The 17,625-nt window shown below is 38.5% G+C and overlaps 1 protein-coding gene across 22 annotated transcripts in view; it reads right to left on the bottom strand.

Moving 5' to 3' along the window:
- Positions 1-17,625, bottom strand: part of INPP4B (inositol polyphosphate-4-phosphatase type II B) — a 322,348-nt gene that overhangs the window by 125,245 nt on the left and 179,478 nt on the right. For all 22 annotated transcript variants that reach the window (XR_015286969.1, XR_015286968.1, XM_086889768.1 and 19 more), the window contains 2 exons: positions 9,021-9,071; positions 5,637-5,716 (listed from right to left, as the gene is read on the bottom strand). Coding sequence is in view for 20 of the 22 variants with exons in the window: in XM_086889768.1 (XP_086745894.1) it covers positions 5,637-5,716; positions 9,021-9,071 (131 nt within the window). In the remaining 2 variants the exon portion in view is untranslated. The remainder of the gene's footprint in view (positions 1-5,636; positions 5,717-9,020; positions 9,072-17,625) is intronic.

The raw sequence follows: 17,625 nt of genomic DNA, 5'->3' as shown, positions 1-17,625 counted from the left end.
TCAGAACAAGATTCACCTCAATGGTATTGGAGATTTGCCTGACTTATAGTCAAGCTGTTGTACAGCAGCTTCTGAGGTGGATGACACAACATAAAACAGCCAAGAAACAATTTCAGGAGGGAGACCAAGTACAACAACTTGTAGACAGATATCTCTTGAATTTTAATAGAGAAAAGCAGCTAAATATATAGTATTTTATAGTCATCATTTGCTAGGGAAGTTATGATAAGTACATAAATTACTGAAGAAATTCCTGTGCTGCTTTCCAATTCTCTCTAGTTAGTTAAACTTTGTGACACTTACTACTGCCAAAATGAAGTTACATATTTTGTGGCACACAAGCTGTTAGGAGGGAGGGAAATTAGGAGCACTTTCTCTCCAAAAATAGTTAGGTTTATCTCCTTTCTTTAAAGAAAGTTCAGTCCTGCCTAAGATTAATGGAAAGATGACAACTAAAATCAGACAGCTAGACAAAAAGATAGTGTCCAAGAGTTTAAGCACTGACACAAGCTTAAAGAAGTCTGTATAGTAAATGATTGACAGGCATGCAGAGGCACAACCTCCCAGATAATCTGTATAATTAATGCACTCCCTCCTAATTCCTGTTTGTGTAGCTCCACTGCCATACAGTTCCTGCTCACAGAGGCCAAAGGATCTGAGTGGCATTGACACCATCCCAGTTTCACACTGAAGTACCCTACTTACACTTTTGTCAATGTCTTAAGAGAAACATGTCAAAGAGATACACTCATACCAAAATTTCCCAAGCTAAAGATAATCTTCCTGGAAACAGGCAAACTACCAACATAGGGAAAGGGGCTAATGGAAGTACAGATTGCTATCTCCTTGCAAAAAGCCATAGAGCTCAACCAAGAAAAAAACAACCAAAACCCCAAATCATGCTGTTCTTAACAGAAAGGCATGGTAAAAGATCCTCTAAATTTAACTTAAAAATTAGATCAACTGGAAAAAAAAAAATCAGCTTTTATTACTTAATTAGCAGCCAGTACACCTAGCTCTCATTTAGAAAGAAAATAAATGTACATGATTTTATTTTTTAAATTGGACACACTATATTATAGAGTCAATGTTAAGAAACATTCTTCTACTGCAAAATACTTTTGTTTCATTCAACAGCCCATTTTATGCCATTCATCATCAGAACTGTATGAGAAACCAGAAGCAAGTGACATTGCATTATCATTGCAAAATTAAACATGCAAGTCTATAGAAAGCACCTCTCTTTTTATAAATTCCATATTGGAAACTGCAATCCCAAATCCCTAGTAACTAAATTCCTCAGCCAACATCAGTTGTGTATACTGAAGTAATTCTACTAATTGACCTTTTCATGTTTTGATGATTATCTACACACGCACAGATCTACCAAAAACACTTGGCCACCGGTTTAGGGCACCTTTATGGAGAAGAAAGGACAATCAAAATAAAAACTTCTTTTGCAGAGGTTTTGTAACTTGTATCCTTAATCACTATTAGGGTACAATGGTAGGAAAATGGAAAAGCACAGTGTGTCAATGGTGACATCCAGTGAGGCACCAAAATAGCAGGACCGGCTCCATGGACACCCTCTACGTCCCTGGCTGATGGCTGGAGAGCTGGTGAGACCCTCAACTTAGAAAAGAGGACTCGAGAATACCTGGCAGGAGAGCCAAGTTGAGAGTGCCTCAGGGGCACGGGGGAAAAGGGCTTACAGGGGGTGGGGGCAAGACTAGGCACTGGGATAAACATCTACCATTACCCAACGAGATGTATTATAGACGATTTCATTTTTTTTATACATGGGAAGGACCTTTATGGACAATATTAACATTATGGACAATTATGGACAGTATGGCTCTTCCTGTGGACTGTTTTTTGGCTTCTGCAAAGCTCCTTTTTTTTTTTTTTTTTTTTTTTTTTTTTTTTTGGTGTATACCTCCCTGCATCTTCCCCTCTCCTCTGTTCCTAAGGGCAGGACAAAGGGTGAAAAATGCCAAGACGGCTCGGGGCTGTTGCCGACTCCCCGTCACTCCTGTGCCTCTCCCATCCCATCCCCTGTTTTCCTGAAGGCCGGCAAGGAATGGAGAATGTCCGAACTAATGCAGGTCTGCTACTATCTGCCTGCCGTCTCGTGTCCTCCTTTAACCCCTGTTTTTCCACATTCCCATTCCCTGTCCGGGAAAATGAAAATATTCTTTCCCGGAGCACCCCTTCCCAAGATGGTGCTGGTCACACAGTCTGGGATCCTTTGTCCCGCCTTTCTCCTTCTTTTCCAGCCCCTAACCTTCCCTTCCCCCAGTAATTCCTGCTCCAGTTCCAACCCTTTCTCCCACTGCTCCACCTCTGGGGCTGTGCCTTTTCCATGGTGGTTAGCAGCCCCTCCGGGAAAGTCAAAACTGTAACCCGAGCTCCAAAGGCGGGTGTTCCATCATCATCCCCTGAAATGGCGACAGCCCTATCTTCGGGGCAGGAGCTGAGGCTGAACACTGAGAACTCCGCCCCTCATAAGAGGAGATCAAAGAGCTATTCCCTTCCTAAAAGAAAATCAAGAACTGGAAGAGACTGAACTGAAAAACCTTTATGTTTTTATTAACTACCACCACTGCTTAATTTGCCCGGCTGTTGTCCTAGATCTAAGCGTTTGTTTCAAATTTTGTTTTTGTTTGTTTGCTTAGTCTGTCTTGTTGTTGGGTGCTAGTGTTTTTAGTGTTCCACAAAGCAAGGCGGGTGCTTTGTGGGGGAGTTGAGATTTCTATGGTGCAAGTTTTAGAAACATTCTAAGTTCCCAATCACAGGTTAATTAAAAAAAGATCAGTTGTGAGGTGCCCCCCACCCAGGGAGACAGAGGTTCAGTTTCATTGTTAAAGTGAGAGCCGTGGGCAAGAGGGAATTCCATCCTCTGCCTCAGGGGATGTGCCCTGTGAGCCCTGGAAGAATTGCCCCACCCCAGACCGTGGTGGGGTGGCAGCCCAGGGTGTTCTGATTGAATTTGAGCCCCTGGGGCTTCTCCCTTGCTCTGTCCCTTCTTTAATTAACTTTTGGTGTCCCATAGATACATGCCAGCTCTCCACAAAGTAACAGAAAAATGCAAGAATCTTCCCTTGGAAACAATTTTATATTGTTACACTGTACCTCAGATAGAAAATGGAAGAACATAGTAACAAAAAAAAAAGACAACAAAAAGAAAACTCAAAAATTAAAATTAAAAAATTAAAAATTAACCAGATTGTATAATTACACCAATCTTTACAGGGCACACCACCGAGCTATTTCTGGATCTTTAAATCTCTGCTTTAAATCAACAAAGGAGTACCTCAATCACAGGCACTCCCTGATAAACTCCCATCAGAAGAATATCAACAAAAATTAAGTAGAATTTTACGCTCTGACAAGTCCCTTGATATATCCTCTATCCTCCTGAGAGGTACTAATACTTCAGGGTGATTAGAGGAAAGCAAGCTTAAATTAGCAGACTGCTCTGGTTAAATTGTCATCTCAGAAATGTGGATAATTTCTACTGACTTTCTGCTGCTGAATAGTCAATCAGAAAACAATCCCACTTTTGAAACGTTAGGACTTTTTTTTTTAAAAAAAAAAATCCAACTGACTGAACCCTACCATTTAATGAATCTGCAAATTAATTTAATTGGAATATTTGTCTTCTAATGTTAGTTGAACAAAGAGGACAACCAATATAAAAATTTTAATTAAAAGCAAATTCTTAATCTATTTCTTATGAGCTTTCCATCTTTTTGGTTACAAATTGGATGGCTGAGATACAAAATACTTACTCTGAAACTGTCCTGAAGCTTTTCATTCTGTCAATTACTGTGCCACCTGTTAGAGGCAATCTTTCAGATCAAATTTTCAGTATGTTAGGGAAGCAGAGTTTATCCTAAAGAGCTAAAAACAACTTGAATTCCTGTAACAATAGATACTTACAATCACTAAGCTGGAATTTATATATCTAACCATCGATTCCCATAGGGAACAGTCAGTTCACATTTTATCTAATTGGATCCTTTTGTTAGAGGAAGTTACCTTGCTAGACATGATATCTTCTGTTTGGGAAAAATTAAAACCAAAGTATTTTGTACTTTTGCCTTGTAAACTCAATACTCATATGCAATTATTCTTGTTGAAATAGGAAGGCAGGTGCCAAAATACTTCAAGAAGTTTCCATTTCTAAAAAATCTCAGGATGTGTCATACTTTGCTCCTTAAAACAATTTAAGGCTGTCTTCCTATGCTCGGGGTAACAAATATAACACAAGTTTCCCACAGCACCTATGTACAACATCCCAGGCACAACATACACCAACGTCTCAGTTCTCCCAGTCACAGCATCTTTCCTCCCAAAATATTGCCTTTGTAGGAGTTTGGAGTTTGAGCAGTTACTATGTGAAGTTTAACTGCACCTTCCCCGTAACCCCAAATAAGCCTCCATTGCACCTGCAAAACTCAGCTCAACAAAATCCCTGCACTATATAAAGTCCAATGAATTTATTCTGACCCTAAAAGGTTACCCCTAACCTTCAAAAGATTTTGATTAGTACCTTCATTTATCTTAAGCCATGCAAGACAGTATCAAGGGTGATGATTTTTTTTCCTTCAGTGCACAGCTTTAAGATGTATCTGTTCAGCCCAGCCCTAGGCTTTGAACATTGTCTCTGACACTTCTTCAGCTCTGTACCCTGTCACTGATTAGTTGAACATTGCACCCCACGCAATTTCAGTATGGCTACATGTAACAATGAGTTTAGGAGACCACAAGCATTTTCACAGGGGAAACACCTTCAATAATTAGGCCCACCTTCTTTAAACATGCCTAGCAAACAAACCAAACTGTACACTGTTAGTTCTTTAAGCCACATTCAACCAAACAAAACTGGGAATCTTACGCTCCTTTCTAAAGGAAACTTTGAATATTCCCTAAGGCAAGTTCCCTGCAATTTTTCCATAGGTTATCATACTTTAAAATTACCTTTTCTATTCTGGCACCTGGGAAGCTCCAGGTTATAGGGTTGATATTTAATTTTAGTGTTTAGTTTTGAATTTGTGCATGGCAGAATTAGAAACACTTCTAGTTGACATCCAATATACCTGATGGAACATGGCGCTTAAAACTCAGTCAAGCAGCAATCATAGAATTGTATAGGTTGGAAAAGACTTTTAAGAGCATTGAGTCCAACCATTAATCTGCCATGTCCACTATTAAATCATGTTTCCCAGGGCCACATCTACATGTCATGTAAATACCTCCAGGGATGGTGACCCATCCTACTTCCCTGGGCAGCCTGTTTCAGTGCTTGATAACCCTTCATGAGAAGAATTTTTTTTTCCTGGTTTCCTATCTAAACCTCACCTGGTGCAACTTGGGTCCATTTTCTCTCATCTCCTTACTTGCTACCTGGGAGAAGAGACTGACCCCCACTTCACCTCCTTTCAGGTAACTGTAGAGGGTGATAGAGTCCCCACTGAGCCTCTTTTTCTCCAGGATAAACACCACCAGCTCCTTCAACCATTCCTCGCCTGACTCATGCCCTAGACCCTTCCCCATTCTTGTTGCCTTTCTTTAGATGAGAAATGCTAAGCATTATTAATTCACCATGATTAACAACAGTAGGAAATACTTACCTGAGGGTGAGGGTCAGCTGTTGCTCCTTTGACTTTACCAGATCTCCCACTCTAAAAGTTGCACAGCCCAGGAAGCTTCGCTACAAATCAAAGTGGAAAGAAAAGATAAAATATTTGTTCATTTTTGTTACTTCTTTTGGTTTCACAAATCTTCAAAATTTGAAAATCTTCAAATTGCATTTCAATATAACAGCTCTATGACAACTATATGACACTCCAGCAACTAGAATTTTTTTGTGCATCTGCAGCATGATTATTAGTAAACTGTTAAAAACTTTGGTTTCATGGGCAGGAACCTTTCTCTTTTCCATTACAAACAGTCTAACAACATGACAAAATAACAGGTTGTAAGATATGCAGCCACAGGAAAATTTTCATTCCGTCCAAGTATTTGCATTTTGAATCTATTTATATTTTTCTAATTTCTGGATTACAACAAGTGCTAAGTTTTCACTGTTTACCAAAGTTGTTATGTTTCTTCCTCAAGCCCTTGGCACTACCATCCATGTATTCCAAATATGAATGTATTTGCTAGGAAGGTATTTTTAAATTGACTTCAGCACAAGTTTATGAATAGAAATGTTGTATTTCTCTAGTTCTTGGTAATGTTTTAGGCACTTTTTTCCTCTATTTCCATTGGAAGATGAACCTATTCACTGCATTAAAAGTGCAGAAAAATGTGGTAATGCAACTAGATTGCCTGAAGTTAAATTAAGCTACACCACTACATCTTTTTCTTCTAGAAAAATCACTCTTCACACATAAAAAAAAGGTTCAAAGAAGAAAAAGGATTAAGTCTTCTTTTGCACTTTGGTTATTTTTTAACCTCTGCTCAAATCCTGCTCCACATTGCTGAAATCCCATTTTGTCAACTTGGCCAGCAGTAGTATTCTTGCCTTGGGAACAAGAAGAAATAAACTAACAGCATACAGCCATCTTCTACCCATTTATCTTTTAAATATACAACACAATATCACTTGCTCTAAATAAATTGTAATGAGATCATGACATTAAACATAATTTAATTTTTTGCAATAAAACAATAAGAAAGACACAACAATAAGAAGTTAGGTTTTTTTATTACATAACACTAAGTTTACTGTTGGAATGGTAAATTAAAATTCTAGGCTAAATTATATACATTCTTGAATATACAAATTCTAGAAGAATAGAGTCTGAGTCAACACAGGCTGCCTACAGAGAGCAACTTTTCCTTCAGGGAAAAACAGAAAAGAATGTGTCGCTGCTGAGAAGAGAAACTTCTTCTGGTGAAAAAAAACCTTCAGCCTGCTTTTTTTCAGGAAAGCCAGCAGGATGTTGAATGTTTGACTGCAAACAAAAAAACTCTACACTAAGATAAGTTTTCTTCTATATACAATATACAGTTCAAATAACAATTCTGAAATTAGGTAAGCACCAACACTGGTCTGCAGTTTGGTAAACTGAGTCATGAGGTATGGCTTATTCCATCAATGCCATTGGCTTAGATTCCCTAAGCAGCATGTAAGCAGCAAAGGAAAAAAGACACAAGAGTCTAGAGAAGGCTGGAAAAACACTGGATCTGTGAAGTGATGAACAGGAAGAAAGGAAGAAAAAAGGCCTGTAGGATATATATAGAGAAAAATAACATAGCCACACAAGCAAAGGTCATCGTTAGTTTTCAATGCCAAAATGAAAGGTACTTCTACAAAAAAGACATCCAGGTGCAACACACAGTGATGCACAGCTTTGCTGGAGTGAACATACAGATGGTTCTGTCTTCCTTTGGATCAGTCAACATGACAGTGTTTCTCCACTAAAACTTCGTGGTCATATATTTAACCCAGATATTTATCTTCTTCCAAGAGCAGATCCTTCTTCATACTGTAAGAACACATTCCATAGCACTTTGTCTCTGTGGCAGCCTTTATGCTGGCATTTCATGACATTTGAGTGTTTTTATTTGAAACCTGACCATTTGGAAAGGGGAAAAGGGGTATTTGAAATGAAACTGATATAAGGTTTGGTCACTTGGGGCTTCTTTTTGCAGAAAAATAGAACTATAAATATATTTAAAGAATCCTAAGTCAGAATCTTCACATGACCAGGGCCAAGAGACAACTACACTGCTCTCTCAAAGTCAAAGATCTTTGGTCATTTTACCCACTAAACATGTCTGAGTGTCAGATCTACCTCTCCAGTGTCATGAAATTAAAGATGAATGATTGTATTGGCTGAAAACATTCTACTTAGGTCTCTCTTTCATATTTTTATGCTTATTTAAGAAAAAAAAATCTTGTGCAAAATCAAATAAAATTTTAAATGATCCCATGACCCAAATGAAGAGAGTTATGCTAGTGTTCAAGTGGTCTAATATCAAACTGGAGAATACTTTTTTCATAATGACTTAGATTCCGCCCTGCGGTATGAGCTGGCAGTCTACAAACCAATCTAATTTTGCCCACATGACTTGGAAAGGCTTGAAAGTTAAGCTTTAAACAGCTTGCTGCTGTAAGGTTAACTGCAGAGTAACATTCCTTTGTAATTTTGCTACTGTTGTAGTCACAACAATAAATCTGAAGATACATGCCTTGAATAGTTTGATGAATAATCTCAGCTAGCCAAAGAGGAAAGTCTCTATAATAGCTATACGAAAAGTTAAAGCACACTGATTATTTCACTAGGACTGAACTTGCTGCCAAGCTACAGATTTTTCAAACACTAGATGAAGTCCTGAAAACTATGCCATGGAAGCCCTGGTAAGGCAGAAAAGTCAACAATTTAACCTAAAAATTTAAAATTTATTTTACATGTTTGCAGACAGATCTGACACCTGCACCAGGTGCTCTTTGTTCTTTTATTCAGCTCTAGCAGGACCAACCTTTCCCACCCACACCAAGTGTCCATATTATCTGGGAGGTTTTGGCCCTCTCAGACCCAAAAATTACTTCCCAATACCTTTGTCAAACACTCTGTAGATCTACACATAAAAATGAGTCCTCTATATGTTGCCAGTTTAATTGCTGAAAACACAAACCAAAGGCAACTCCTGCTGCAGAATGCAGTACACAATGGTCTGCACACAATGACCAGAAGCTCAGGCTTCTTAAGGCAATGCCATTCCAGACTCTCAATCTCATCCAAATTGCTTGTATGACATTAGCAAGGAGTTTGTTTACACAGTTGTGTTTGTCTCAGGATAGCGTCAGTTGAAAAAGATTTTGAAAAAGATGTGGATAGGATTATATCAATCCATGAGACTATCTCTCCTGCCTTGATTATTTTATTCATTTAACCAAAAACTTTTGCTATTAAAAAAGCTTGTCAGTTCCTGTTGAGCAGTGGGTGTCTGTGCCTGCTGATGAGATGAAAAAAAAAAATTCATATATGAAAATAATTGCTTACCCCAACATCTGCTCTTGGTTCCTTGTGATCAGGTAGGACACTGGTGCGGACCTGAGAGAATTAAGGGGAAAAAAGGCAAGAAATAATTACATTTTTTTGTTGTTGCTTTCAAATCAGAATGAAAGAAGTGCTCATGCCTTTCTTTCCTCGTATTTTTGACGTTTTGGAGATAAATTTAAATGGAGGTATATATAATTTATAACAACTAATGATTTAACCACAATACTTTACTGGTTCCTGTGAAGAAAGTCTCTTACCACTGCCTTTTTATCATTCTGAAATTTCCTGAGTCTCTAAAGGGAGAAAAGCTGTGTTCATTTGTTCCTTTCCTAAAATGAGATTTTTTTTTGCCTGTAACTTGAGTGACAGAATTCTTCATTTAAAAGTGTTATCTGGAAGCAAAATTTTCAGCTTCAATTGAAAGAGCATAGTACATTGAAAAGTATTTTCTCCAAATAAGTACTTGTCTTTGCCAGCAGATCTGCAGCAGAAATCCTGTTCCCCAGTCTCTGTGTATGACCCTGTCTCCTTCAGCCTCTTGCTGAGTATCTTGAGGTGAGAGATATTTGTACGCATTCAGAGAAGGAAAGCTTCTATATTCTCCCCCACATGGGACCTCCAGTTGTCCCCGTGTTTATTGCAAGGTGGAGCTACCACTGTTCTCAACTGTTTTAATTTCACAAGAGTAAGTATGGGATAAACTGACTTCCTCTTCTATATTTCCCAAAATATGGTACAGGTTGGTGTGTGGCTGTGTCTTCAGTGTCTTTATAATTTTATTGTTGGGTGGCAGTTGAGAACAGACAACTGATTAAACAGCAAAAATTAGATAGAAAATGTGTAAGAAAACTTCTGTGACATCCTTGATAGCCTGGCTGGGCCAAAACCAGCCCTTTGGAATACCTTGCTATTAAAAGCAACACACAAGGAAGAATACACTGAACATGCACATCTGTTTAATTACCCAGCCTATATAAAAGGTATTCATTCCCCAAGAACAAACTTTTTGCTTGATTTCCAAGTAAAACTCATACTCATTTTGTAAATCTCTCTTCAAAAGACTCATTATTTTTGCCATGCCCTCAAATGTGACCCTCAATTCTATTCTAGCTGCAACTCAGTACACAAAAAAAAGCCTTTAAAGCAAAGATAATTGGAACTGTTTGTTATTCTAAATACATGTTGCTTTAAAGCACCAATATAAAGTCCACCACAAAGACTTGACAAAGAGGAATCAGCTTTTCTCAGTCATCTCTTATTGCTTGTTCCCTACAATGAGAACACTGTTTTTTCCACAAAAGCCTAAAGATAATAAAAAATGCTATGATTAATTTAATGAGGGACAGCATACTTTAGAAATCTGTGGGAGTCCTCATTTGGATGCAATTTTACATTTAGATTTTTTCACACTAATACATTAGCAACTCCAAAGTATTTGATGATCAACAGAAAACTAGTATAAAATGTTCAATATCAATATTTGTATCTAAAATTTACCTTTAAATATTTCAAGTCACAAATGAAAGCTACTGACATTTTCTTGTTGGTGATATACATCTTTCCCTTTTGAAGCTGAGGAAATAACTTAGAGCAGATTTGTTTCTTAAAAGAAAGATGGAGTATCAACACCAGGCCAAAAATGCTGTGTCATTTTAAGATGCTAAAAAGCAGTTCTGTGTGCCAGCCTCAAAGAAGTGACATCTGGTCTAACAAGAAGTCAGCTATTTATATTTTCTAATTATTACTGTTGCTATTTATTCAAGAAGAGGAAACCAATAATATAAGGACTAACCTTCCTCTTCATCATTTACTTATGTATTTGTAACCCAGCAGCACTTCAGCAAATATTTTAAAAATTGAATGTGTTTTTGTATGATACTGAGTTGTGCTTCACAACAAGAGGAAGTTCAAGTGTCTTTTATGCTTACTGAAATCAAGGGAATTCAACATTCATTTAGAATCATATAATATTACTTATTTCTTTGGGAAGGAATGGATATTCCTTCTAAAAGATAAAATCTCAATTCAGGAGAACATATTTTTGCTTTTCTGACCCAACAGAGATGTGGAAAGGGATGTCAACACCTGACTAACCTAGGGCCTTCCATAGAATAAAAGCATATTCCTGAATTTCAAATAGATTTAAAATGCAGAAACAATTTCTGCTGCATTTTGCAATACTTTTTGGTTCAGCTATGTTTTTTTATTTTCATTTGGTTTTAATCCGTTTATAGCCAGTAGTTGGACAGCCAAATGTAACTCTGGTGGGACCAGCATTAGACTGTACCTCTTCTCCCCAAAATATACTTTATTTAATTGAAACCGAGATTCAATTGAATATCTTGATCTAAGTGTGTGCAAATATATGTAATTGTAGAAATAGATTTATTATTTGACATTTATTAAAAGAGAAGACACATGCATGTATGTAAATACATGGGCAGTACAATCTGATCCCTTTCAAGTTGTCTCTTGGTTGAGTTCCTAAAAAAACCTCTCTGAATGGTGCAATTACTGGGGTATCACTATGGGATATTCACACAGGCCACATTATAAACACAAAGTCAGCTCATAAGCATTTATAAAACATAAGAAACAAGTCAGTTCTAGTCTCAGTCCACAAAATGGAAGAGAAAAAACGGAGATAAATACAGAGGATTTGAAAGGTCAAATATCCTCCCAGTGCCCTTCCTGATTAAACAACCTGCTGCACTTTTTAAACCTTGTCATAAATCAACTTTTCCCTTCTGGCCCCACCTAGAACAACTACAAAATATAAATGGAAACAGAAAGTCAGATTTTAATCCCAAATATCCACTACTCTGTTAGAAGTTTAGTTTTCTCATTATTTGCTCTCAATTATTTGTTCTCCTCTGAGTGGGGAGTTCATTTACAGCTGGGGTAGGACCAAGTTTCCCTGGAATAGCACACACTATAGGGTTACCTGCCCAGAAAAGAAGAGATCACAAAGGCATGCAAGAAAGACAGCTTGTGACCTAGGCTAAATGCAAAATGTTTGTGACATGCATCCATTCCTGTGATTTTGTTTGTAGAATAATACAGTTACCTTTTTACACCACAGCTTGTTGTACAAGAACAACACCAGTGGACAACAGTGGGCGCTCACAATATGCTTACTTTTCTTTAAATCTCATACAGAACAATAAGCAATGAGTAATGTATTTGTCACAGACATATATGTGAAATTTCTCAAGGCATAAATGCTAAATTCAGCTTTGATGAACTGCCCTTTAGTAGAAGGCAGTTTTATGTGATTAAAAGGAGCATTCAGTCATTTGTAGCACTCTGAGCCACACTGTCACACACACACTCACACACACACAGTCAAAGTACAGAAGATATATTCACTATCATTACTGAATCTTTTGTGTCTGCCCTTAACTAAAGCCTTTGCAGTTCAGTTGATGATCAAAGGCCATGTTCAGGATGCACTCAAGTTTCGCAAACAAATAATGCTATATCTTTTCCTTGGCTACAATCGATTTATTCCATCAAATCAACAGAAGATCCAGTGACTTCCCAGTACTCACTGCTGTTGGCTGCTGAAATGCCATCATCTTCTGTCATCACTCCTATACACCCCTGGCATCTCATAATAACTAAGTACACATAACAGGCAAGGCTAGGCAAGGCAAGATAAAAGAGATAAAAGGCAAGATAAAAGACTACTGAAGGCAGTCACTGAAAAATTGACTTGCACTCCTTCAATAAAGCACCTTCCAGGAAAGGATTCCCAACTTCAGTAAAACAGAAGTCGTATGAGAACACATCATGCACACACATTAACCTGGAGGTGCTCCAGGACAGTGACCATCTGCACCTTTCTGCCCCCACAGGGAATAGAAATCCGAACTCTGCTAACACAGCCCTACAGCTCCACAGACAGCTGGAACAGGCAGTCAGCCCCATGCTCACCACCACTGCCTGCCAGCCAACCAGCACCACCACCCATCAGAGTCCAGGAGTTACTATTTCTTGGAATCTTTCAGTCAAAGAAATTGCAGCTTCATGTATTTATGCTGGGTGAGCTGAAAATGCTGAAATTGTTACATGGTTCTGCAACCATCAATCTGCTTTTATAGGATAGAACCCATTCCAGTACATGCAGCAAATTATTTTTTAAAAGAAGATATTTTACATTCACCAGCTATTTATTTTTTTCCTATAGATTAACAATTTGCTAAATAGTTCAATCAACATATTGTAGTCAGCAAAATAAAACACTTCCATCAATACTTTGTTTTTTACTTTTTGTTTCCTAACTGCTTATTGAATGGAAGACAATACCAATACAGTAATTTTCCAACCTTTAGTGCACAATTTCCAATAGCCCATATATAACAAAAGAGGAAATCTTTTCCCATTGGGCATGCACGTGGTATTACAGGGTTTACAGTTCCAATGGAAAAGCTGTTAGGCAGAGAAACTAATATATGTTAAAACTGAATTAAAGATGAAAACAAACAAAGGGAATATTAGCTATACCAAATTACTCCAGTGTTTTATAATAACTATATAATTTTTATTATATACTAATTAAATTTAAACTTTACATATATATATATATATATTCCCTACTACAGATAGTAGAGAAATTAGGTATGCCTCTATTACTTGCTCTTTAGCAACTGATAGTTTCATCTATTTACTTATCTGAAAAGGTCAAATAGAAGGGCAGGACTATCTGCATCTTTTCCAGGGGCAGCATGTGAATGTAACTCTTTTGCAGAGCGTAGAGTCAAGACCATTCATTAGTGCAGCACTGCCACTGTGTGCTACCTCCAGACACACTTCTCAAGACATAATGTAAGGATAACAGAAAGGACATAATTCTCAGTCTCTAGAATCTTCATAAACTGCTTTTCTTTCAGACATGTCTACAGGTCAGTATCTTTCTCTGTGTAGGCTGCATCTTTGTGTGCTTTCTAAAGAACACATGGCACAAAAGAAGCATCACGAGACCGCCAAGCAAAGACTGAAGTTAACAGAATTTAACAGCTTATGTAGGTACAAAACTTGGTGTATGAATAATGAGCAGAAAAACATAAAACTCTTGAGTGTTTGATTACAAATACAGTTTTGTTTGTCTATTTATACAGCTTGGGCTTTTGATCAGACTTGTCTTAAAAAAATCTCAGTGTACAGAAAGAACAGATTACTTCGGAACTCTCTCCATACTGAGTCCAGCACAAGAAACATACAACTCTGCAGCATCCACATGGAAGCTGGAAATTCTAGTTACAGAACAGATCAATACATTATGAGTGCTTTGGGGCATGCAGAGTCAGATCTGATCCAGCAAGGCTTATTAACTCAGTATAATTGCCAGCCATAGTAGAGCTGCACCACTTTGCACTGTGCCTCAATGCAAAATGACACTAGCCTTATCCATGCAAATGCCCAGTACAGCTCAGATTCCATGCAGAAGCTACATAAGGGGGAAAAGGCCCAGCTCAGCATGGATCAGAGCTTCAGCTACTGGCACTTGGTCTGCAGGTCACCAAAGCAGCTAAGATGTACAAATAGGAAAAAAAATGCTTCCCACATGAAGCATTAAGATCACACACACAGCTCGTCCCACTGCAAAAAAACCTAAAAATCACAGAGCTGAAAACACCCTTCTGGAGCACACTTGTAACCACCTTCCCATATTTAGGTCTACTCTATTCCACAATTATTTGCTTTCATATAGTAAATAAATAACCCTTAAAGGCAAAGTCCTAAGATTGATTTATCTCTTGTATTTACTGGAAATAAGAAAAAGCTGTCAAATCTAGGGAGGGAAGGAGGGAGGGAAGGAGGGAGGGAAGGAGGGAGGGAAGGAGGGAAGGAAGGAGGGAAGGAAGGAGGGAAGGAGGGAAGGAGGGAAGGAGGGAAGGAGGGAAGGAGGGAAGGAAGGAAGGAGGGAAGGAAGGAAGGAAGGAAGGAAGGAAGGAAGGAAGGAAGGAAGGAAGGAAGGAAGGAAGGAAGGAAGGAAGGAAGGAAGGAAGGAAGGAAGGAAGGAAGGAAGGAAGGAAGGAAGGAAGGAAGGAAGGAAGGAAGGAAGGAAGGAAGGAAGGAAGGAAGGAAGGAAGGAAGGAAGGAAGGAAGGAAGGAAGGAAGGAAGGAAGGAAGGAAGGAAGGAAGGAAGGAAGGAAGGAAGGAAGGAAGGAAGGAAGGAAGGAAGGAAGGAAGGAAGGAAGGAAGGAAGGAAGGAAGGAAGGAAGGAAGGAAGGAAGGAAGGAAGGAAGGAAGGAAGGAAGGAAGGAAGGAAGGAAGGAAGGAAGGAAGGAAGGAAGGAAGGAAGGAAGGAAGGAAGGAAGGAAGGAAGGAAGGAAGGAAGGAAGGAAGGAAGGAAGGAAGGAAGGAAGGAAGGAAGGAAGGAAGGAAGGAAGGAAGGAAGGAAGGAAGGAAGGAAGGAAGGAAGGAAGGAAGGAAGGAAGGAAGGAAGGAAGGAAGGAAGGAAGGAAGGAAGGAAGGAAGGAAGGAAGGAAGGAAGGAAGGAAGGAAGGAAGGAAGGAAGGAAGGAAGGAAGGAAGGAAGGAAGGAAGGGTTTATTTACTTTCTTAACATAGCACACAGCATGATCACTGGATTCAGTTTTTCTAACCAGTTTGAAACATCTTTTTTTTTACAGAACAAGATCTGTCAGATGTAAAGTTATGCAACAGATTAAAAGTGACAAAGAAAAATGGCCTGTATAAATTGGAGATAATTAACATTTGAGTCTTAGCATCATGAAAAATAGATTTTCTGTTACTCATAATTAATTTGTTCTTGATTGAAACTCAGGGTACAGATACTCTGTCAATAGCAGTTGCTTCAGAACATTGCTTTTTGGGGAGGGAAAAAAGCTGTGCACTGCTTCACCCAGTTATATCTTCTTGTGTTGCATGATGAGCTCATCATCACTCTCCTCCTGAACAGCTCCCAGTAAAACACAACATTTGCACTGTGCCTCCAGTGCACACTTTGCACTCATGAAGGATCACCTGCAGGCAATGGCTCAGTCGTTGCAGGGGCTCAAACACAGCTGCAAAATGTGGTTTTTGCACATTTTGTTTTGCACAAAAACACTTGCCTGCCCCAGTCCCCCACAGTGATGGGTGCTGACTGACACAGACAGCAGCGCGTTGCTGTTTATCAGGCAATCTGCTGGGGTTTTTTAAGCAGTGTAATTTTTGCAATCAATGACCACTGGTAGCAAGATAATGAGCTACAGTCTTTTCCCTTAATCTTTCAGGCTTTTTTGAAGCCAAATGATGTGAAGTAGCCTTCTAAAGTCTTTATAGGTGCTGAATATTCTAGGAATTTATGGTCAGTTATAATTTTAATAAAATATATTATAAAAACACATTAAAGGCTGTAGCTGTTATAACCAGTAACCCTTGTCCCCTCCCCATCATAATTTCCAGGAATGACCCCTTTAAACTCTGTTTTATACTGGGAACAGTATGAAAATTTGAATAGTAAAAATCCCCTTAAAAATGCTTGTGATGCCTGCTCCTCTCTGCTTTCTTCCACTGCAAAATAAAATTCACAGAAGGCAAATTCTGGCTTCTGTCAGCAAGCTACAGATGGAGCATTCCCAAGCTCTTTTAGATCTTCATTTACATGGGCCAGCCAATGGGGACTTGTTACTAGTTCAAATCCAAATACCTCGGGCTGGTTATTGTAATGCCACTATCCAAAAATCCTTGAGACAGACTCCACAATCCAAAAAAGGCAGCAGTTAATGGCAGCCAAAAAAATTCCAGATGTTCTGACAAATTATATCCCAAAGAATACTTCAGAATGATGAAGAAAATAGGACATAGGAATAAATATGTAGGGGTGTTTGAGGTGTTTTATCATGCTTTTCCACCCTACTTCTTACACACCCAGCTGTGCACACTGCTCCAGCAAATCATGACTATGTGGCAATCTCTCAGTCTGTCTGTCTGAGCATCTTGCTCCCCTGAAGCAGCAGACTCTAACCCAAGTGTTCAAGTAGGAATTTCAGGGGAAAATGCCTTCCTAGAATGCAAGATGTCAGCACTGCCCACAGGGCCCGAGGCAGCTGGGTAGGAAGAGAAAAAAAATATATCTCATTCCCATATGAATATCAGAGAGCCTATCTGAAAAAAACATGCTAGAAAAGCCAAGGAAAGAACTTGTACTCTACTTATTTCAGGGGAAATATGAGAGAATACAAGCCAAGGGTGGTAAAAACTACATACAGTTGCCTAATGAACCAGGTTAACTCTATATTGCTTTAGTGTATGGCAGACAACATGAAGTAAGGCAAATATTACTGGATTCATCAGATGAGCTCAAGGGCATCATCAAATTTTCAGAACATGATCCTCTTCCTCAAACTTTCAGCAAAATTTGAACTTTGAATATCTGACAAAATAAGTTGAAATCCCATTTTTTTACTTTTCTGAATAAACAGCCTTTTTTGAGCATGCTAAAGTCAGCATTTCATAATTTGTGTTTATTACCATAAAAATCGCATTAAGAAATTTTACTATAAATTAAACATAGTGCCACTTCCACTGACATTACAGTTACAAGAAATGTCATTATTGTATGATTTCAAATGACATTACAGTTACAAGACACA

This window comes from Cyanistes caeruleus, chromosome 5 (genome assembly GCF_971803275.1).
Source record: "Cyanistes caeruleus chromosome 5, bCyaCae1.hap1.1, whole genome shotgun sequence".
NCBI lineage: Eukaryota > Metazoa > Chordata > Aves > Passeriformes > Paridae > Cyanistes > Cyanistes caeruleus.
Note: the sequence above shows the minus strand (reverse complement) of the source record. Positions and strands in the feature narration are given on the sequence as shown.